This window comes from Macrobrachium rosenbergii, chromosome 10 (genome assembly GCF_040412425.1).
Source record: "Macrobrachium rosenbergii isolate ZJJX-2024 chromosome 10, ASM4041242v1, whole genome shotgun sequence".
Taxonomy (NCBI): domain Eukaryota; kingdom Metazoa; phylum Arthropoda; class Malacostraca; order Decapoda; family Palaemonidae; genus Macrobrachium; species Macrobrachium rosenbergii.
The window spans coordinates 69,358,493-69,382,454 of record NC_089750.1 but is presented as its reverse complement, the minus strand read 5'-3'; the positions used below and the strand labels follow the sequence as shown (position 1 = coordinate 69,382,454).

Below are 23,962 nucleotides of genomic sequence, written 5' to 3'. Positions count from 1 at the left end.
TGCCAGCTCATGGCTAAGAGAAATTCTAATTACTCTATGGGCCATTTATGGTGCACTTAACCGCGTTATATCTAATGATATCCATTTCGTAGGTAAGTTTATTTATAAGGACGCTATGCTCATAGGCCAACTGCTAACTTGCCATTGATTTAGCTACAAGACATTGTACTGTACACGCAATACAATATAGACACAGCCTACGCTAAATCTGATAACCGTTGGTTGAAAGAGATGATACTACAGGAACAATTCGTTCCTAGACTGTTTTATACTTCTCAATTACCAGCAGATAATCACGCCACCATGATGTCGCCTAAAAGATGGTTATCATTATTTTTGCACAACTGCTAATATTGTAATATGCATTTTGCTAATATAACCAACACATGTCGCCATCAGGGAGTTAACAATGAATGGGTGATATCCAACAGGTTAGATGTAATACACAAAAATAATGTTTAAATATATGTATTGAATAACGATGTAACTAAGGTTCCGCAAATGTCAGCAGTCTTTAACAGGCATATCTAGACCATAGGCTTTTAAATGGTATATCAAGAATTCGAGGGTGTACAGTAGGCCTTTTCTAACGTAGTGGAATGAGATGGTGGTGTCACTGCAACATGAAAGACCCTGCAAATAGAGAGGAAAAAGAATTAGGTTTTTTATGCAGCTTGCATATTGGCAGCTAGACTCAAAATCATGAAATGGTTGGATATATTTTCAAGTGCTGTCACCCTGAAAAGATGGGAATAGTAAATTTAATATAAATAAGTCAATTGTTAGTTTAGCAAGTTAAGTACATACACAAACACTATATATATATATATATATATATATATATATATATATATATATATATATATATATATATACTGTATATATATTTCAATGCATCCATTTTCTGTATCAATTTAAGATTGTCGTCATCCAAAACTGGGCGAGCTTCCCTCACCGTATATGCCTATAAAAGAATGCAGAATGAAGGTACCCTCATCCAAGCTCCGGTAAGTAACGTCCCTCAGGGCGGGACTTACCGTCTTAACTTTTTTTCTTTATTTATACATGCCCGTAACTTTAGATGCCATTGGGTAATACCATCACACCCAAGTTTTACAATGATTTCGGAAGGAGAGCAAAGCTGTCTTACCTGTTCGTGATCATAAACGAGATTCTCCCAATACCAGTAGGAGAGATTCTTGCTCTTGGGCACCACGACGTCCGCCGGAATGAAGGGGAAGAATCGCGGTCGTCCGTTTTCGTCTCTCGAGTCCCCTGGCCGGACACCGGCGGCCGCCATGAAATATCCTGAAAGGAATAAAAGGGCGTGAAGTATCCTCTTAGAATGCCAGGGTATAAAATAGTTTATTCTTGCTAAGAGACGGGGCATAAAATACTCTGTATTAAATTATCCTTGTTGATAAACAGGGTAAAGGAATCAGAATATAGAATTTAGGCCAAAGGCCAAGCCTTGGGACCTATGAGATCATTCAGCACTGAAAGAGAAATAGAGAGTTAAGGAGGTTTTAAAGGTGTAACAGGAGGAAGACCTCTCAGTTGCACTGTGAAACAACTGTTAGTAGAGGGTGGAAAGTGAGATGGAAGATAATATAAACAGAGGTAGAGTAAAATGAATGAAAGGGGTTGCAGCTATAGGGGCCGGAGGGACGCTGCAAAGAACCTTACGCACTGCCGCCTACAGTGCACCGCATGAGGTGCACTGATGATGGCACTACCCCACTAAGGAAAGGAACAGGGTATATTCTATACTAAATCACCCTTGATGAGAGACAGGGCATAAAATGTTCTACCTGAACAAGACTTGAAAATCCTTTGGAAAAACAAGATTCCAAGTCAACTGCTGATAAGTACCTTAATTTCACGTATGTACTTAAAACCGAAATACACTGGTTCAAGTCATAATCCATGTTGCACAGCATAGTCGCCATTCTTAAATTTCCTCATAACACTGTCTAAATTCCCATATGCATTGTCCACTAAATATTAATATTCGAAGTCTGATAAATCAACATTTAAGCACTTGGATTTCACTTATCCCCAGAGTTCCTCGTTGTTTGAATAATCACGTTGACGTTGCATTATCATCCACTCAAACAGCATTAATACAAGCTAAGTCTCCTGAAAATCATTGTATATTGTACAATAATAATGAAGTAATGCTTATAAGCTATCGGTTTTAGGTACTGCCCAAGAGAAGAGCCCGTGCTGGCGTAAGCCCAGCCTAGACCAAGGTCTAAAGAATACCAGGTCAGACCGCTTCCGACCAAAATAAGGACAATCTCGCGCATGACGTCACGCTGCATCTGGCCGAGGTTCAGGTAAAAAAATGTCATCAGTCAGTATTTGACTTCACCAGAGTGAAGAACAAGGAAGTTCTCTTAGGCCGGTCAGGGCGCACATTGAGACGCAGGGCAGTGCAGAGCAGGGCAGACTCAGGGCAGGGCAGGGCAGTTCAGCATAGGTGTGGTGCGCACAATGGGAAGCAGTCTGTCGTCCTATGCAGGCCCTGTGATCATGGCTGCCGCTCATGATTACCCGAGAAACCTCAGCTCAGAATCTGACTCGGAAAATGAATTCGAGAATACTTTGTTATTATATGACATTTGTAGGGGAAAGAGATCACTGTGGAGGAGTGAGTACATGGCCAAGAGGAATAACCATGGTGCATTTGGTTTAACATCTGAGTTGAGTGATGAAAAATTCAAGAATTATTTCAGATTAAGCAGAGAACAATTTGATAAGGTGCATAACATGATACAAAGTGACATATCATCTGAAGGTTGCAACGCCCAAAAACCAATCGGGAGTAGAGAAAACTGGCTGTGTTTTTAAGATAAATTTTATTTTCCTTCACATCTGTCTTTCAGCAGTATAGGAACGGAGGAAAAATCATCTGATGAACAATTCCCTTTTCTTTTGACCTGCAATACTGCCTCCATAATGTCATTATAATGGATAATTGTAAAAGGAAAAATAACAGGAAAACAGTGTTGATAAGAAGCACACAGGTCTTTCGAGAGATTCATCAGAAATTAACAAAATCAACAGACATATGACTTTCTACATCATATAATAATATGGTGGATTACTGAGCGAGTTACTTCCTGTGCCGCATGTGCGCAGAAAACTGCGTTTCAAACACTGCGTGACGCAGGCCGAAGCAGGTCCGCCCCTGCGCTGTGCTGTCCTGCTTGACAATGTGCGCGCTTACATTTAAAATAGTGAAATGCAGTTTTCTGCCCTGCTCTGTGCTGCGCTGCCTGTGTCGCCTGCGTCTCAATGTGCGCCCGGCCTTAGGCTGGTCACTTGGCCTAGACTAGCACAAGAAACTTGGTTTTCAGTGTCGGTTCCTCACGGGAAACAGACTTCACGTATCGTCGCGAACAAACTTTCTATCAACAACATACGAATAACATTACACAGATTAGGCCAAGGCCAAGCATTGGGACCTAAGAGGTCATTCAGCGCTGGAAAGGAAATCGAGAGTAGGTGAGTCTGAAAGGTGTAACAGGAGGAAAGCCTCGCAGTTGCACTATGAAACAACTGTTAGGAGAGGGTGGACAGCAAGACGGAAGAAAGATACTATGAATGGAGGGACAGTAACAGGAATGAAAGAGGTTGCAGCTAGCGACCTAAGGGACGCTGCAAAGAACCTCTGGCAATGCCTACGGTGCACCCCGTCAGCTGCCCTGACGGCACTAACCCCCCTACTGAAAAGAAAGTTCGGCGTAGTCTGAGGATCTGCAATGATGAGTCGTGTTTTCTCTTCACTTTCGGTTTCTCTTTTTTATGGTGAATTCAGAATCGTGTCAATCGTGAATATAATTCGAGTTGTGTTGTAACCGGCTTTCGCAAATGTTATGTATTTTTCCTGGGCTGTAAAAAAAACAGATAAAGAGAGGGCAGTACTCTCATTCTATATAAAATTGTTTTCCTAAAGCATTACTGCATCTTATTAAACTTATATATATTATCTACAACTTATAAATATTATCTACAACTACCTGCAACCTATTTCTCATAATCAAATATTACCCAACAGTACTAGCATGAAATCATATAAAAAAGTATCTCAAATCATCAAGGCCTCTTTCCGTGACAACTAATAATAAAAAATACATAATACTGAGAATATCTTCAGACAACTCACCATCATTAAATCACTTCTGACTAACACCTGGAACTGTCACCTGTTCTAACCAAAACACGACTACAACCAAATATATAAATAGGATATTTACTTTCAACTTAAATCATAACTAAACATAGTTTTACATTCATCATATATCGAATTGAACAGATATATGATGAATGCAAAACGATGTTTAGTGATTTAAGATGAAAATAAATATTCTATTTATTATAGAAAGAATTCAGGCCTTGGGCCAAGCGCTGGGGCCTATGAGGTCATTCAGCGCTAAAAAAAAGAAACTGACAGTAAGAAGGTTTGAAAGGTGTAACAGGAGGAAAACCTTGCAGTTGTTGGAGGTTGGAAAGTCAGCTGGAAGAAGGGTAATATGAAAGGAAGTACGGTAAAAGGAATGAAAGAGATTGCAACTTGGGACCCGAAGGGACGCTGCAAAGACCCTTAAGTAATCCCTACAGTGCACCAAGTAACTATACGCCTAGTTCCTCGTTGGGTGAGTCGGTAGAGTTGTCGGCTAGCACTCTGCTAGGCCCGAGTTCGAGTCTCCGGCCAGCCAATGAAGAATTAGAGGAATTTATTTCTGGTGATGGAAATTCATTTCTCGGTATAATGTGGTTCGGATTCTACAATAAGCTGTAGGTCCCGTTGCTAGGTAACCAACTGGTTCTTAGCCACGTAAAATATGTCTAATCCTTCGGGCCAGCCCTAGGAGAGCTGTTAATCAGCTCAGTGGTCTGGTTAAACTAAGGTATACTTAACTTATTTTTCCCCCTACGGGATTCATCATATATCGTACCTTAACGCAGTTACTCTAACACACTATCATTAACCGTAAATCATAACTAACTAAACGCAAGTCTTAACCATAAATTCTCTCCATATTAATTCTCACTCACCCATCTGAACGTCTTCAGCTCCCTGGGAATAAGCCAGGGTTTTATTCTTCATGCCCGCCTCAACGAATGCCCTCAGAGCTCCCCTGCTGAGGATGTACCCGGCACCTCCGCTCATGTAGCCCTGTCGGAAGCAGAAATGAAAGATTAATGAAAAAATGCAACCCTCAGGTGCTTCTATCTATTGATAACTCCTGATTAGTTAAATTCACGCGCCTTTTTAGTTTTCTGTAAAAGAAAACTATTGAGCCCACTTTTTCTGTCCGCCCTCAGATCTTAAAAACTACTGAGGCTAGAGGGCTGCAAATTGGTATGTTGATCGTCCACCCTCCAATCACCAAACATACCAAATTGCAGCCCTCTAGCCTCAGTAGTTTTTATCTTAGTTATGGTGAAAGTTAGCCATAACCGTGCGTCTGGCAACGATATGGGACATGCCATCACCGGGCCGTGGTTAAAGTTTCATGGGCCGCGGCTCATACAGCATTATACCGAGACCACCGAAAGATAGATGGATTTGTTTTCGTAGGCCTTGATTATACGCTGTAGCGGTTGTACAGAAAACTCGATTGCGCCGAAGAAACTTCGGCGCATTTTTCACCTGTTTTACTTACTAAAATTCACGGGCTTCTATTTACTTAGAGTTTGTAAACAGCAAAATTAAGACGCCTCTATTTAATCAAAATTCATAAACTGCAAAACTTAGACTTCTCTTTTTACTTTACTTCAGAAACAGCATAACTCATAGGCCTTTTTTTTTCTTATTACAGTATTCATATAAATAAGAGAGTCCTGACAGTATTCATATAAATAATAATGTCCTAACATAAAGCATGTAAGTCAACAGTGAGAGTTTATATCCCTAGTCTTACAATATATGAAAAACTAATCCATACCTCAGTACTCAGTGTTTCCGGCTAGCAATTACCAATACAAAAACTAGTATACTTGATGCATCCACTTCTTGTGCCCAAAGGGTATATATTATGTTTAGCTCAACCTAGCTATATAATGGCCGAATTTATGAGTCGAGAATATTATTTTTAGGTCATTTGCCGCTTACTCTTGAAGAGCGGAAATCTGTATAAAGTACGCACACTTAATTGGAAGGATGAAAACAGCATTTAGCACTTTTTTTTTACTTATTTAAATATCTTGCAATTTCATGCAACTTTCAGTGAAAGTTCAAACCACATAACTTTTACTCATCTACTGAAGACTCTCACTGCAAACTGCACCAGTATTGTTAATAGAAAATCGGAGCTCGCTTTCATACAAAGGACTTTTCTATATCTAGAGGATATCAAAGTTATTTGTGCTTAGATTTTCTTTTTCAAAAAAATGTTGTGGTGAGCTAGGCTGCATTTTTTGTTTTTTGTAAAAGAAAACTATTGTGCCGGCTTTGTCTGTCCGTCCGCACTTTATTCTATCCGCATTTTTTCTGTCCGCCCTCAGATTTTAAAAACTACTAAGACTAAAGGTCTGCAAATTATTGATCATCCACCCTCCAATCATCAAACATACCAAATTTCAGCCTCCTCTCCTCGGTAGTTTTAATTTTATTTAAGGTTAAATTTAGCCATACTCGTGCTTCTGGCAACGATATTGGATAGGCCACCACCGGGCCGTGGTTAAAGTTTCATGGGTAGCAGCTCATACAGAATTATAGCGAGGCCACAGAATGATAGATCCATTTTTGGTGGCCCTGATTATACGCTGTAGCGGCTGTACAGAAGACTCGATTGCGTCGAAGAAACTTCGGCGCATTTTTTACTTGTTTTTTCTTAGCGTGACTGTCATTTATCGCTACAAAGCAATAACATGTAAGCGTATCTTGTGTTCGTCACAAATCACCTCAAGTATTATAAAATCCGCATCTGTTACAGAATTAATTACTAAGATAAACTCTCGTTTGAAATGACGAAACAGTAAAGAAATTGTGCTTTCTCATAAGAGGTTTAATGATCAAGGTATTTGCTGGTGCTTTTTGCTCCACTACCTCCAGAAAAAAGTTCTTTTAAGGAGTGATTTTATGCTCTATTATAAAATGTCACAGATTTTACTCTCTAGCAGTTCCTCATTGGATGGGTCGATATCGTACTCGGCTAGCACTCTCCTAGGCCCTCGTTCGACTCTCCGGCCGGCCAATGAAGAATTAGAGTAATTTACTTCTAGTGATAGAAATTCATTTCTCGGTATAATGTGGTTCGGATTCCACAATAAGCTGTAGGTCCCGTTGCTAGGTAACCAATTGGTTCTTAGCCACGTAAAATAAGTCTAATCCTTCGGGCCAGCCCTAGGAGAGCTGCTAATCAGCTCTGTGGTCTGGTTAAACTAAGGTATACTTAACTCTTTTACTCTCTAGCAAAAGGTTTACTAATTCCACGGTAACTGTTTTCCACCTATAACTGCAGAACAATGGTTGTTAAAAGAATGACCAGAGTATACTCTTTTATATAGCAAAATCTGCTCTTAACTTAGGAAATTTTGGCTGTCAAGCCAAGCACTGGTGCACTTACTACCATACAGTGCTCAAGGCAGTGAAAAAGGAGAGTTGGAGCGGTTGGACAGCAAGATAAAGATAAGAAAATAAAGGAGACCACTGTATAGGGGTCCAAAGATGGAACTTGAAGAAAACCCGGCAGTACTGAGCAATAATAGTTATAATAGTTAGAGAAGTTGCACAGCAAAATTGAAGGAAGGAAGCGGGAGAAATAGAAAGTAAGACTAAAAACTGGTTGCAGCTGTGGGCCGAAGGGACGCTGCAAACACCCTTAATAACGGCTATAATGCACCAAGTGATATGCACTGTCGGCACTACACCTACTGCGAGGAAACTTTGCTTTAAAACAAGGCTGACCAATTTCCACCTGCTAATTTTTAATTCCTTCCACTACCTGAGGAACGATGGCATCAAAGTGGCATCCGTAGTAGAGAGGGTCTTCGGGGTCCTTGTCATGCAGCCAGTAGCGAAGGTTCTCCATGATGAGGTACGTGTCGTCGTCCGCTTTCACGAACCAGTCGTAGTCGTCCAGATAATGGAGGTAGGCGTGGCGAAAGGCGTCCTGTTCGGCATAAGAAAGGAATTTATTACTCACTCTCTTATGTACTGTTTATTTCTCCCTTTTTGAAGACTAGTCTCTGCGCGAGTCTTTGAGTGCTTATCCTGTGTTAAAATCAGATAAGTTTCCGTTTGTTACTGGAGCGTGGCAAAATTTAAAATGATAAAAAAACTCAATAAGTTCATGACGTAGCTATGATATTTCGTAAAATATGACCTTATGTTATCACAAGGTGGCACACAATGTTTGCAGCTGCGTACAACCAAGCATTCTTAACAAAAGATAACTCTGAGAGGTTGGCCTTGTGCTTCTTTTCGAATTGAGAACCACCACCGGCTTTTTCCTCAGGTTTTTCTTCCTTGTTTACATGGGAGCTGTTTCACATACAAATCCGTTACTACTACTACTACTACTTCATCGGTTGTGTTGCCCGCCCCACCGGACTCTGCCCTACAAAAATGCTACATGAAACCTTGCCTACCCGGAACCTACCCTAGTTTTATTCCAAAGTCCGTCCCGTCGAGTGGACGCGTGCGGTACCGTCAGCAGCGGAAGTTCGTCATCTTCCCTCTGTCTCCTGGGGAACCCGTCTTCGTCGTAGTCCTCTTCATACACGTAGTTGGTGACGAAGAGAATCTTGGTGCACCTCTTCCCCCAGGTGCGGTAGACGTGGAGGGCGTAGGAGACATGGTGGGCGGGGTATGTCACAACGAGACACAGGACGCGCACTTCGTGGAAGAGGCGATTGGCAACGTTGCCAACTGGGGGGGCAGATTAATTGATCAGCCTAGAAGTTTTGGGGATTAGCCTAGAAGGTTTAGGGATCAGCTTAGTAGGGTCAGGGTCTTTCATTGCCATAATTAAACCTTCTTGAAATCAACCAAAACTGCTTTATTCGCCAGTAATATGTGGCATCAATGAAATTTATGAAGTATTTAAAATGGAGAGAAACTTTGGTTTGTAATAGCGGACAAGTATTTGCTTATGCTTTCTAATAATAATAATAATAATAATAATAATAATAATAATAATAATAATAATAATAATAATGTCCAACATACACGAATCGCCAGATATAAATTAAGATATAAGGAGATGGACAAGGAGAATCTTCTCTCTTTTGATATTAAAGACAATAAAAATAAAAACATTCATATTACCACAGTTTCATGAGTAAACCGCAAATCTAAGTATTGAAAGCAATAATGATTGCAAAGCATTTAATTCGGCTATGAACAGAAGGCAAATAATACAGTACTGTGGAAAAACATATCACAGTTGCCATATTTAAGTACATGTATCTTTTATTTAATGTGAATTACATTAATACAAAGAAAAACACGATTTACATTCATGCAAAATGTATGGAAAACTCGCAAACGTGAAATAAATGCACTTTGAGAATAATTGAAAAGCACAAAAAAATATTACACTTACAACAGGTTTTCGAACGCTTTTGCAGACGCTGATATTGTTGTTGCGGCTCTTTTGTTTTCCCGGCTGACTTTGTGGGCCGACCGCCCATCTCTCTGGTACCGACTATCTGCACCAAATCATCTGGACTGGATACCTCTTTTTCCCACGGCTCGTTCATCCATCCTGGGAAACGGAAAAAAAAAGTTTAAATACGAGAGAGAGAGAATCTTCAGCATTGCCAATAGGTGTGTTTTCACAAGATCTCGCTATTCCTTCAATAAAATATCTATGGAATCATTTCTCTCACTCGTTCGTTTATATTTTTCGAACAATATTAGACTATCGTTTATATTATTCGAACAACATTAGACTATAGTTTAACTTCAGTACGAAACATTTAAGCCAACCATACAGACGATTATAAATAAATATACGTGACGATGTTAAATAAAATATCATAGCATTAACGCCAATCCCGAGTCGAGCAGACATCAAAACCACTCCCTTCATTCTTTACGTTCTTGTAGTCACTTAGAAATCCACCAAACTTTTCCCTATCCTTAAAAACAATAAAAAAAACACAACTTACTTGCAGATATCCCTGGCTGAGAATTTTGCGTGGTATTTGGCATATAAAGGGCGGTCGAATGTAACAGGGCGATGGTTAGGCCTAAGAAAAAGCCCATGACGAGAGCGGCTAGACATTGAGGCGAAAGTGACCTGAGTCGCCACCATCCGACTCCCTGGGGCACACAGGGGCGTTCTCTCCTACTAATTGACTCTGGCATGAAGAATTTGCCTGTTTCAAGAAAATATCAATATAATCAACATTATCTCCGACCGAACAAGGGATAAAACTACTTTTTTTTATACAAAGAGTACAAAGAAAATGCGTACTACAGAGGTTATTGACATTTTTAGCATAGATACATTGCACGCACGACGAAGTCAACTTTCATGCGGTCCTCTGCACTGAATACCAGTACTGTCTGGCTTGAAACTGAAGGCTATTATACGGAACTGGCTGTTGCGTGCTTGCAATCTCTTGACAACATTCCCATTTTTATCAACTGAATAAAAATGTACAACGACAAATGTTGCAACCTCAAAAAAATGTTCCGCTTGGTCACTGTGCGTGTGAAAAAAATACCATGTTAAGAAAACAATAAATCTTGTCAGATTTCACAACGAAAATGCAGTTTTTTTTTTTTTTGCAGACGATAAGCACTTCGGTTTAACTCATATATACATTACATCGGTATCAGAGACAGGGGAGAGAGAATCTTGAGTCTAGTCAGGCGGAGAAAGTGAGATTATCACATGGTTCTCGACTAGCTAGCGTTCTCGTATTTCAAAGAAAGGTTAACAGTAGGAAAACGTTTATTTCAACGAACAGTTGTACAGAGACTCTGCGGAAAGACGCAAGATACGAAGTATCACTTAATGGAGATACAATAAACTTCATAGTAGAAGTTATATTATATATACCGGTTTAACACAGCTAATCGGTCGTGTCATCACTTAGTAGAGAGATTAAGAATATGTTCGAGTGGCTCTTCTTACATATATGCACACAAACAATTTCGCATTCCTCTTACATATATGCACATAAACAATTTCGCATTAAGTATTAAAACACTCATACTGGTCCCAAACCTGGATAAATACAGTAATTGAATGGGTTTACCAAATGCTACCAAAAGCCGTTGTCACCTACTTCCCGCCAACCTGACTGAAACTTAAAACAGACCGACCTGAAGAGCCGAGCTGAAGGTGAATGGGTCACAATTGTAACTTGTAAAGAGTAAGACACGTCACTCCTTCCTGATTTCTGTTTACTATGTTAAATATTTTAGTCGAAGATCAAGCATATTATTATTATATAAATGGACATTACAACAATGTTGTCATGAACTCAACAACGGGAGCTAATGCATGAAACCTTTGATGAAAACTACGTAGATGTGAATTTGTTAGCGTATCACCCCTCAGAGAAAAACTCACCAGAACTCGTTTCGAGTCTAGTCACAACAACCTGGTCATTCATCATTTGATTTCCGGAGGGCATGCAAGATTACTTATCAGTTGCTCGCAAAGAAAAAAAAAGAATAAAATACACTTTCCCTTTCTGTCATGAATAATGAAAATAGAAAGTAAGACAAATAAATGTTCTGTCATTCCAACGCGTATATAATGTCGTTATCCGGTTTTTAGCATTATTTCTATGCGTTTGGAAAGTTTGTACCCAAGGAAGAGGATTTGAAACTAGAAGTATATAAGACGATTTAAGTCCTACAGTTCGAACGAAGAGTCATATTTATAACGCCTCGGGTGTTATTTGTTAATAATTAAGAGTTACGAAAGGAAAGACGACGCATTAAATAAACGGCTGCATTGAGGAACAAGGAAGAGGAAAATGGTTACCTTGACCTTGATAGGAAACCTCAGGCAATTACTGAAAGTGATAATGCCATTATCTCTCGTCTTCTTTCTCATTTAACGAAGTAAATGGAGTGGTGTGTTATAAAAGGTGTAGTCGCATAAGCTAGGAATATTGCTCTGGCTATATAGACTCACGTTAGACCAAGTTGGGCCTCGTTCAGCTTAGCATTAGAGCTGACGGTAAAGTGCAATTTTATGAATATATTTCCGATACCTCATACAGCAACGCAAAGAAAAAAAAAAACTAGGTTTATAGTTACATTAGTACTTTTAACAGTTAAACCATGGACGAAACTCTGAGCCGAAAACTTTCATAACACCAACCGTTTCATACAACCCAGGACCCACACCATACAGGGGGTTCCTCAGTAACGCATCGGACAACCTTCAAGCACTTTGCCATCCACCTCTAAGTTGCAAACTCTCTAATGCAGCTTATATGTTAAGGTCCTGCTTATTTAATATCTCTTTCACGCCATCTGTCCTGCCCTGTCTAAATCTCCCTCTTGACACTGCCAAATTTTACTCTTCAACAACATATTGGCCTCCACTCATTCTGCCGACCACACCACTCTTATTATTCTGATGTACACATACTCACCCACCCACCCACACACACACACATATATATATATATATAATATATACACAACGAGAGAGAGAGAGAGAGAGAGAGAGAGAGAGAGAGAGAGAGAGAGAGAGAGAGAGAGAGAGAGTACATAGCCACCAGGAAAGTGAAGATTTTTCGCCTTGAAGGCATTTTTGCTTGAGAATGCCCTAGAGCAATGGCGACAGAACTTGCACTCTGTTGTTTCACTTTCCTCGTAGGTTACATCCTCTGTTTATATTTCATATCACGTTTTACCTCCGGTGGTGAAAATGATTATATATATATATATATATATATATATATATATATATATATATATATATATATATATATTACTTTTGGAATTAATCAAAAAGGTACTAACTTTATTGGCAAACTTCCACTGAACACTCTTTCCATACATGAAAACTAAATGCTGTACATAATACAGAAAATTTATGCATAAGATCAAACGCAGATGAGATATATAAAAAAGTGACATACACATACATATATAAATATGTATATATATATATGTATACAGAGAGAGAGAGAGAGAGAGAGAGAGAGAGAGAGAGAGAGAGAGAGAGAGAGAGAGAAAATGATGTCTGAATCCAATTCCCAGTAAAGCCAGGCACGACGAAGCCAAGAGTAGATAAAAAAAAAAAGTAAAAACACCGATCTGATGATGATTGACGTTCCCATTCTAAGATCAGAAATTACAAATCTATGAGACCTGGAAATGAAAGAGAGGCAACGTCTGTTAGCTGGCCAGGTCATAAATTGCTGGAAATCGCTGCCAAAGCATGATTGAGTCTAATGGCCTGTTCTAGTTCATGGAAGCTGAGTGCGCAATTAGGCGCTACCGCTATTGAGCATCATCGGTTGATTTATGTATGGTGTACACTGGAAATATCTGCCTTAAATAAGTTCATCTTCATTTTACAAATTTTCTTTTAAAGACTTCTGAATATAAGCAGCAACCTTTAATGGAAAAGCAGAATACTACATGCCCTGGGGCTTCTCTAGGGAAAGCAGCCCAGTTCACGCAAAGAAAGAACAAAGAGAAAGAAAAAACATGAATAAAAACAAATCAGATAAATAACACAGTAAAAAATAAGGAAACATCAAACAAACTACAAAGTGAGACTAAGCCAGCCTGCTCACCAAGGTTGAACATCTGAAGTTCAAAAGAGATTTAAACACAGCATTAGAAGCAACTGAGAGGTGTATAAATATAAAAATTAGAAAAACTGCCTTTCTATTTGGGCGACAGAAGGATATAGAATTACGGAGGGTAAACATTAAGCCATATGGCCAACAAATTGGAGGATTTGTTGAGTGAGTCTAGCGACAGGTGGCTGCCCAAAGCAGATGCATAACTGCTGCAGCAGCACAATGCCCTCTTTAAAAACAGAAATGAGAGCAGAAATGTTAATGGAATGCGCATACGAGTCCAGATCGAGGTTACGTGACAGCTGAATATCAGTTAATAACCAAGCACGAGGTAAAAAATTGTCATACGGACGAGAGATTGGACTAAAGGCTACGATTATCTAGGAAAAAAGTCACGAGCCTCAACCAGTGCAAATTATTTTTCTTTTTCTGTTCGTGTGTGTGTGTGTGTGTGTGTTAGCTTCTTGGGGATAGGGAGGTTTTAGGGGGAATACCTGCAATTGAGTACAGTATCTGTAAAGTTTTGGTCACCTCATGCTAAGAAGAGGTCGCTCTAAATGAAGACTTTTCCAACATTAACGTGACAATTATTGATAATTTCCAGCAATTACATAACTATTACCGATAATTTCCACCATTTACATGACTATTATTGATAATTTCCAACATTTACAGAACCACTATTGATATTTACGTAACGATTATTGATCATTTACAACATTTACATAACGATTATTGATCATATACAACATTTACATAACGATCATTGACCATTTACAACATTTACACAATGATTGTTGATCGTTTCCAACATTTACATAACTTTTACGTAACTATTATTGATAATTTCCAGCATTCTACGATTTAACTCTTATAGACGTTCTAGAATGGGGAACGCGAATGATAACAAATAACATTATACCTAATTAATAACCAAATTTGGAAAACAAATCTGTGGAAGAAAGAATTATGGCTCTTTCAGACAGTTGGTTTCAGCAAAGAGTAGGCCTAATTGTTGCAGGAATAGCCAAAACTCGCTAGGGACGAACTACACACACTGGAATGCTGCTAGTATCAGTTCTGCTATGTTACACAAGTCACTAAAGAAATAAGAATTATCATTAACTCTAGATTTACTAGACATTTTTAACATAAGCAGCAAACATGGCCGGCTATGTCATCGCCCAAACTATAAATATACAAAACACACTAGAATTAAAACTCATTTTGCGTCAGTGTCAGGCTGACATTCCATTGGACTTGTAGAAATCATGTGACTAAGTTTATCTAATTAGGAACTAGCCATATGTTCTAGTTCTGGATGATAAACAAGAACATAAAAAAGTGAATAAAAAACCAAAGCAAACCAAAGTAAAAAAAAGAATTACACTAATAAACAAACGGTAAGCAATATCTTTTTAACAAGTAAAACCTCGTTTTGGATTGAACTGAACTGAATATATAGAATTCAGGCCAAAGGCGAAGCACTGGGACCTATGAGGTCATTCAGCGCTTAAACGGAAATTGACAGTAAAAGGTTTGAAAGGTGTAACAGGAGGAAAACCTCGCAGCTGCATTATGAATTAATTGTTAGATGGTGGAAAGTAAGATGGAAGAAAGAGAATATGAAAGGAGGTCCAGTAAAAGGAACGAAAGGGGTTGCAGCTAGGGGCCGAAGGCACGCTGCAAAGAACCTGAAGTAATGCCTACAAGGGCAAGTGTACCGCATGAGGTTCTCTGACGGCACTAACCCCCCTCGTGGAAACTTCATTTTGGAGGGCGTGCAGTTTTTGCATTGGAAATAAATAACAAGAAAGAATGGCAGGTGTGATTTATTGCTCATTACTAATGCAGATTATTCCACAAAAAGTCGTTTCTCTTGAGGATCCGTGACGCAAAGGGCTGTTTATGGGAAGAATCTGGTTTTCACTGGTTAGCAGGTCCATGGGAAAACTGAGCCACTTAGGCTAACTGTCTGATGGGCGTACTTTACCATGCATTCGCCCTCTGTCTTCCCGTAATTGTCCCTTTTTCTTTTCTTTCTTTCTCTTTTTTTTCTTTGCTTGTACATTGAAATCTGACAATGTTCAAAGTATTTACAATATATGATCAATAGTCTCTCGTGGTTTATTAGCCTATAACACTGACAACACTGACCTAAAATATTTTACATTGAAAACAATATTCAATGTATTTTTAAAGCCAAAACAAACTTAAGGTACACAGGCAGCATTATGTTTAGTTAATCTAACGGAAGTTAATACACAACCCCCAAGTGGAATGTACACAAAAGTTATACATAAAACTACATGTATAGAGGAAGACATTATACCGAAATTGAACAGGAATCATAAAAGCATATAACGGCCATAAGATAACAACTCCAATAAACCCTTGTAAGGTACAACAGCTCAAGATGACATTGACATATCTGTCTAGTTATCTACGAGGTCACCTCCCGCCCCAAAAAGATAATGCAACAATTCATACAGCCATTTGGAAGAAAATTGATGCGAAAACCATTTTCGGTCCGACATTGTATGCCAGATTCCGCAGTTGTAACTTCGCATGACGCAGACAGTCCTTTCATCCAGCTTTCCTGTGACAAAATACCTCAAGTACCGCTCATGCAAAAGCCACTGTTGACCTCGTATAAAGACATAGTACAAACAAACGCGTGGTTTTTTTTTTTTTTTGTTTAATATCCGAATCGGGGAAAAAGGTTTGGCCTAATGGAAGGCGTGGGAGAAGTACGGAATGGCGACGCAGTGCGTTCAGCAGAGTGAATCGCGCAGATATTAGAGCCAAAAATGGGATATCAAAAGACTTCTCTCGTTTCAAAAGATAATTGAGTCAGTCTCTCTCTCTCTCTCTCTCTCTCTCTCTCTCTCTCTCTCTCTCTCTCTCTCTCTCTCTTTTGTCCCCGTAAGAGATACAACCAACTGTATGCCCTACGCACAGTACAGCCACAATAGTTTTTTTATTTATAAAATTATTTATTTACATGTCTATTTATTTATTTATAGTATCCCCTCGTCCAGGGCCGTTTTATCCCTAAGGCAACCCGTCCTATGCTGGGTGGTGTCCATCCTTTGGACTAACATTTTTTTTCGGGTGCAAATTTCCGTCAGTATTCCGTTGTGACAAATAGAAACATAATAATAATAATAATAATAATAATAATAATAATAATAATAATAATAATAATAATAATAATCTGTTTGTACATAAAATTAATACTTAACAACAACAACAACAACAACAACAACAACAACAACAACAACAACAACAACAATAATAATAATAATAATAATAATAATATAATAATAATGTTTGTACATAAAATAAACGCTTACAGTATTCAATACAACTTTTAATGCCGGCTGGTATTTCCAGAACATTAACCGAGTTCATCATCACCATCCAAGTCTATCTTAGCAGACCCTTCTACCGGCTATATCATCTGGTCAATCTCTTTACGACCTTTGTCCTAACTGTTCTACCGTAGGATTCGAATTCGTGATTATGCCTCTTAATCGCTTAGCAAAATTCTCTCTCTCTCTCTCTCTCTCTCTCTCTCTCTCTCTCTCTCTCTCAAAGCAAGAGCACAAAAGTTGGACTTCGTTTTACGCTTTCATAACAAAATAAGGCAACCGATGCACTATGTGCATTAGGCTTAAATGGGGAAATTTGAGAATTTTAATCCGAATTAATGCTTCTATAAACGAATAAAGTAAAAGAAACCTTTTTCCATCATCATTTTCAAAGTGGCTATTGTTACGCTACTCGTATAATTTACGAAGGGAGATTTAAGTAGACCTAGGTTACGTTGGATAAAATCATCCTTTCCTTCCTTGTGTCCATTTTTTACGTGCTGACTGACGCAAAGCGCCAATTCCTTCGCAATGCCTGTTATGTCATCGGGACTGAGTTAAATCAGCAACTTCATTTTTTCCCCGGAAAATTTGTTCTATAGCTGCCGATAAATGCTTTGTCAGATGTCGACAAAAACTATGACGGAGTCAGTTATCTGTACGTCCTCTGCGCGATTCCGTCTGTCATATCTTCCATGTGCTTTATCTTCTACAGATCTCCACTCACCTCCTGCCTCCCTCATATAGTAGTCTATCCTGTAGGTCTAAGTCTTCCGAATCATACGGTGCCCGCAGAAGCCAGCTGACGCTATCACGTCCTATAATTCTCCTAGGGATGGTGCTTAAGGCATATCCTAGTAATCTCTATGAGCAAGAGCCCGTGCTGGCATAAAACCAGTTCAGTCAACAACAACGTCCCTCTCCCGTTCACCTTTATCTCATCGACATATGGAACTTCCTTAACTTCCCTTGTGCTATCATTACCAACTCTGTCCTGACTTCTGACGCTAATATTCTCATTACAGTTCTATCCTCAGATCGCCAAACCTTTTAGATATAGTTGAAGTCATGGAAGTATAGCAATATAGATCGTACTAGACTTACGTTAAATCTTACTTTCATATGGAGTTTCAGTCTATTTGATTTCCAAATCCTACTCAGTCTGCCTGTTCTTTGATTTGCCTTTTACTAAATTCCAAATTCATGGGAACCTGTCATGGATGTCGTTGTTCCTAAATATTTGAAATAGTCCACCTCGATAATCCTTTCACCGTCTTGTTCTATGTAATCACTTTGAGCATACTCTGAATAGAACAATATCATCTGCGTATTCTGTCCGTCAAGTTTTTGTCGTTACTCCATTCTAAACCTATCAAATCCAGCCAGTTTTTTTTATGATAAAAGCCATAAGAATGGCAAGTAGCAAAGGTTTCATAACGCAAGCTGTAGCAACCTACTATTCACAGCAAATCCACATGACAAGCCTCCATCAGCATCAGCTCTGCCTCTACTCTACTTCGTTCATGGATAATTTCAATCAGCTTCACATATTTAACGAGAATTCCAGTGACGCAAGACCTTCCATGATACTGGTATACTCTGTCAAAGGCATATGTCATTATATCGATAATGATGCAAACCAGCGGCATTTAATGTATAACATATACGCAAAAGTTTCGTACTGTGTCTGTTTAACAGCGTAAAGAACGCTGTAGCAACCACACGTGAAACGGCTATTCGTTTCCCTTTCCCGAATCTTCGAAATTACATCGAATGTCGACCCACATTTGGTAAAGAAAGCACAGACTGGTATTCTCTCTCTCTCTCTCTCTCACATCTAAATATTTACATTCAAACCTTTCTCTTCAGCTTTTACTTTTATACTAACCTAATACGGATGCCAGAAGCGCATGCCAGTGAATTCATATGATGTCATCTTGCTCTTAAATGCTTTCATCAATCGCTGATTGTAAGCGTCAAAAAAGATAACAAAACTCTGCAGCTTTCATTTGTTTAGGTTAGGTCAGTTCAATTAAATAAGTGCTATCACAAATTATCGTTAACTTAATTATTCATTTTGTGTTCGAATAATCTCAGAAATCCAGTGACAGTAACTATATTGCATTGGACCATCTCGGTGTTCTTTGCCTGAGAGAAAGCACTATGTAGAATTTGATGGCTATATGTTTATAAGTAATTTTCGCCAGTGGTGATAATGACAGTGATAAGAATGAATGTGCATGATGGAGAAATTCCTTAACAGTGAAATCGGTAAACTTACTGGTAAAAGTATCGCCGAAAAAAATTTGTAGTCCGAAGCTTGTAAGTCCTTCAAATTCTTTGGCGGTTCAAGCCCACATGTTCTTCACGAAATGTAACACTGAATACCTTTTCCATACGAAGGATTTGAAAGTTTTTCCTTTTATCCGAGCCAAGGCTTTTCACTTTTTAAGGCATGACAAAGTATTCCTTGCCGCAACGGTTCTGCAAGTCACCACCGTTGAATTAGAATTTCTATTCCTTTTCTCTCACTGCTAACTGCCTTTGTGTACTTTGTAATGAGCAAGAGCTTTCTCTGCTTCTTTGAGGTTACTGTTTCACCGGAAGGTTCATTGGCTTTGTTGCTTTGATTTTACAACATCGATACGCACCGAATAAGCCCCGGCGAAATGAAATGGTCTCATACAATTTCCATTTTTCCACTTCCTGGGAAACAACCTGCAACACTTGAGTAACCGTTAAGCAACGGTACAACTTTTAAACAAAAAGGACCTCGCCATCTTTTCTTAGTAAGCTAAACATAAGCATCTTTATAGATATCGTTATAAGCACTCACGTCACTAAATTTCACCGCAAAAGCGAAGAAATCAAAATGTTTTCATGACATTGAGGGTCCACGTGAAAGATCCGTCAGTCTACGCAATTCTTATGTCTCTCTTTCACCTGCCGTAAACAACGAATGAAACCAGCAAACACTTTTACATCATCACCGGTGAAATGTGACTCACGATGTGGTCAGCGTGGTAAAGCACCAATTTCCAGGCTAATTTCTGCCAAAGAGAAAACTGTCTTTCTCTCTCACTCCCTGCCTTTCTGTCAGGGTCCTGCCTCCCAGCCTGCCGGTGTACAGACTGGCGACTTGGCGAGATCTGCGACCGACAGCAACTGACGCTCGCTACTCGGTCCCGATGTTCGGTTGTTGCCGCACTGGCTACCGGCGAATGTCGGTAGCCTACATTCCCAAGTGCTGGACACCGGAGAGAATCTGCAAGATTACTCCTTGCCTGCAACTGAACGACACCTAACAACTTTCCCACGTTGAAGCGCAATGCCATGCTCACGTTATTATTGGTGCGTTAAAAATAAAGTAGAAAGCGGTCATGAGCGGGGAAGAGTCTGGACGAATCTCAAAATATTTGCAGATGAAAGAGGTGCAAGAAAGAGACAGAATCGAGGAAATTGCTATGATTGTTGTTATAAGCAAGCAAACATGATATTACAGATAGATTACACGCGCGCGCGCGCGCGCACACACACACACACACACATATATATATATATATATATATATATATATATATATATATACTGTATATATATATATATATATATATATATATATATATATATATATATATATGATTGAATTTTAATTTTGTGGGCCTTAAACCATCAATCATCATTTAATCATGTTCAGTTTGAAGACTCAATAGCCGACAATATCAACTCACTAGTTTTGTAAAGTATTGCGTATCCCAAGAACTAAGCTCTTCAGTTCCAGATGTGTTAATAAAATGAGCGATTAAATACATACAGTACATTATTCTCAGTTCCAAGTATCTAATAAAGTTTACAGGCTTCACACTTCATTCATCTTGCCCGTATTCTCCATTGATGATAATCGCGCAAAAAGCAGCGGAGTCGAACTAATTAGACTGTTAAGTTGTGTATTAAATACAGTAAGTTTTTATTGATTTATTTAATCATTTTGCTTTTCAGTTGTGGCAGGTTTACATATTTGCCGCGAACTGCTCAGCGAGAATAAGACATTAATTTAGCTGCGATGTAAAAAGTAGGCCTAGGCCTCAAGGTACGTATGGTTCGCTCTGTTTGTCCTAGGTAGCTTTCGCTTTCCTACCGAAGTAACTTATCTTTATAAATCTTTTGAAAAGATTTTGTCATAAGATCTGACTGAAAGAAGTCTTGGATTATAGTCGCATCTTACAATCACATGGGAGAGCTCTATTGAACGCATTATGTATATATATATATATATATTACTAAAAGGACCTCATTCAAACTGGATGGTATCTCACGGAGTTTTTTATTCAGAAAAAGTTACAAGCTTTCTTGGACAAACAGTCCATATTATCAAGTATCCGATACTTGATAATGTGGACTGTTTGTCCAAGAAAGCTTGTAACTTTTTCTGAATAAAAAACTCCGTTAGATACCATCCAGTTTGAATGAGGTCCTTTTAGTAATTCTACTAATGCACAGAACAATTGTGTATGTGATAAAGTTATATATATATATATATATATATATATATATATATATATATATATATATATATATATATATATATATATATATATATATATATATATATATATATATGTATTTATATATATAAAGGAAATGAATATCCATACTATCAAAGATACGTAAATGTATTCGCCCATATACAGTCAGACAGATGAATACCGCGTAATATATTCCTCTAGTAATGCAAACAAAAGATCACAAATGAAACATACCTGAAAAGGCCTGGAAACTATGATTTTGGGATTATCACTCAAGATCCCAATTTGGCTCAGCTTTCAAGCTGGTTGCTGTATTACAAATTTTTTATTATCTATCGTACCTGGTCAAGTCTGATCTAGTCTGGTTCCTCCAGAAAAACCTGACTTGTCTACAAATGATGCAACAAGGAAAAACTTCAGTAGTCCTACGGTCAGGAAGTACAAGTCTGAATGCCGAATTACAGTAATCTTTCCTAAACGCACGGGAATTGTGACATCCTGACTGGGCCACCCATACCTGTCTCGGACAAGAACAATTAGTGGCTGTATGGGTCTACCCGCCCGCCGGGTAATTCGGCGCGGTACCTAGACCGTGGTTAAACCGGCCCTTTTATGACGTCTCGCCGACACTCTAAGGGCCTGCGCTTGCGCAACTGAGAAACACGGGGTGTCATCTGCTTCGATTTGTCAAGACCCACTTTCACTCCGTGTTTTCCAAGATGAAAACGAGATGAAACTCGCGTTAAACCGAAGACGGAGACTCAGAACAGGAAATCATATACGAATAACTTACCGATGAGTCGTCTCCTGGGAAATCTTCACCATCGCTCATTCACTTTCGTGTGCGGTTATTTGATTTTCAAATTACCGATTTACATCACGGCATACGAAGACTGTGCAGTAACGCCAAGCAATGACCTGTACTTATACCGAATTTCTCTATCTCTTTCTGTCTCTGTCGCGTTTAGTTATTTGATTTCTAAGTTCTAGACTTACACCACGGCGTACAGAGAATAAAAAAATGGCTATAAAACAAGAGAAAAACTAAAAGACTCACCAAGTCACGACTAAGTCAATCAACGTGGAACATGGCATAAAAAAGTTCATATATATACAGTATATATATACGTATATCTGTATATATAAAATAAGGAAAAAGCTACAGGAATCACAAAATCACGACTGATTCTGTCTCCGCGCCAGTTAGACGAGATGGAATGTGCAAGAGAAAGCGTCGTTTTCTACCTCCTAATCACTGTTTAATGATCTTACGGAACACAGCGAGACTGTTCACAAACTTCTGTAAAGATGCAATTAACGAGCACGAACGACAGTTTCAATACAATGTCACGAGTGGTTGCACTAAACGAAGGTAAGAGGTGCATTTAGAATTAAACAAGGAAGTAACAAGGACCTTTATTGTCAAAATAACAAAAATACATCTTATGAATGAATTAGCACTTAATTTTAGGCTCTACACCCAATCACTGAGGCACTTTCAGCCATTCGGCTTTCATGACAGTGAAAAGAAAGAGTTGGAGTGGTTGGACAGCAAGGTAAGATATCCATAAAATAAATGAGTTGAAAGACGATCCCAAGGATCAACTGATGAAAGTGGTAGAGAAAACTCCACAGTTGCAGAAAGAAGTGAGAGTTAGAGGAGTTGGACAGCTAAATAGAAGAAAGGAAACGGGATTGGATGTGAAGTAAAAAACTAAGTGGGTACTGCTAGAGGCGTTGACCATCTGCCCTCTCCTCCCATCCCAAAACGGAGTCTTATAGTTATGTCTTGCAATTACTACGGAATCTTCTTCATAAGTTAAGTATACCTTAGTTTTACCAGACCACTGAGCTGATTAACAGCTCTCCTAGGGCTGGCCCGAAGGATTAGACTTATTTTACGTGGCTAAGAACCAACTGGTCACCTAGCAACGGGACCTACAGCTTATTGTGGAATCCGAACCACATTATAGCGAGAAATTAATTTCTATCACCAGAAATAAATTCCTCTAATTCCTCATTAGCCGGCTGGAGAATCGAACTCGGGCCTAGCGAGTGCTAGCCGACAACTCTACCGACTCGCCCAACGAGGAACTATAACAAAATATAACGTCACCGAGACATAAATAATTTCCAAAACAATGGAACTAACAAGAAAGGAATGCTTACAACCTGATCTCCTTCAGGAGAATTGTTAAAGTGAACATTATGCTTGAAACAATCTTTTTTCTTACGAAAAGTTTCAAGTGGTAGTTGTCACCTTCCACAATTCTCCTCTCATCTCACAATCTAAATGTCTGTCTTATCCCATTAAAT

At 38.9% G+C, this 23,962-nt stretch overlaps 1 protein-coding gene across 3 annotated transcripts; it reads right to left on the bottom strand.

Moving 5' to 3' along the window:
* Positions 1-452: 452 nt before the first annotated feature.
* On the bottom strand, positions 453-20,419 carry LOC136842798 (glycoprotein-N-acetylgalactosamine 3-beta-galactosyltransferase 1-like). Of its 3 annotated transcripts, XM_067110647.1 has the most exons (8): positions 19,402-20,419; positions 10,129-10,338; positions 9,561-9,722; positions 8,616-8,884; positions 7,959-8,126; positions 5,065-5,185; positions 1,151-1,308; positions 453-633 (listed from the first exon to the last, which is right to left on the bottom strand). In XM_067110647.1, exons 2-8 carry the CDS (start codon positions 10,325-10,327, stop codon positions 505-507), a joined length of 1,206 nt encoding a protein of 401 aa, XP_066966748.1. In that variant the 5' UTR covers positions 10,328-10,338; positions 19,402-20,419; the 3' UTR covers positions 453-504. The 3 variants fall into 3 exon arrangements, with proteins under 3 accessions (XP_066966748.1, XP_066966750.1, XP_066966749.1); XM_067110649.1 differs by lacking the exon at positions 10,129-10,338 and having other exon boundaries at positions 19,402-20,253; XM_067110648.1 differs by lacking the exon at positions 7,959-8,126 and having other exon boundaries at positions 19,402-19,539.
* Positions 20,420-23,962: the final 3,543 nt, after the last annotated feature.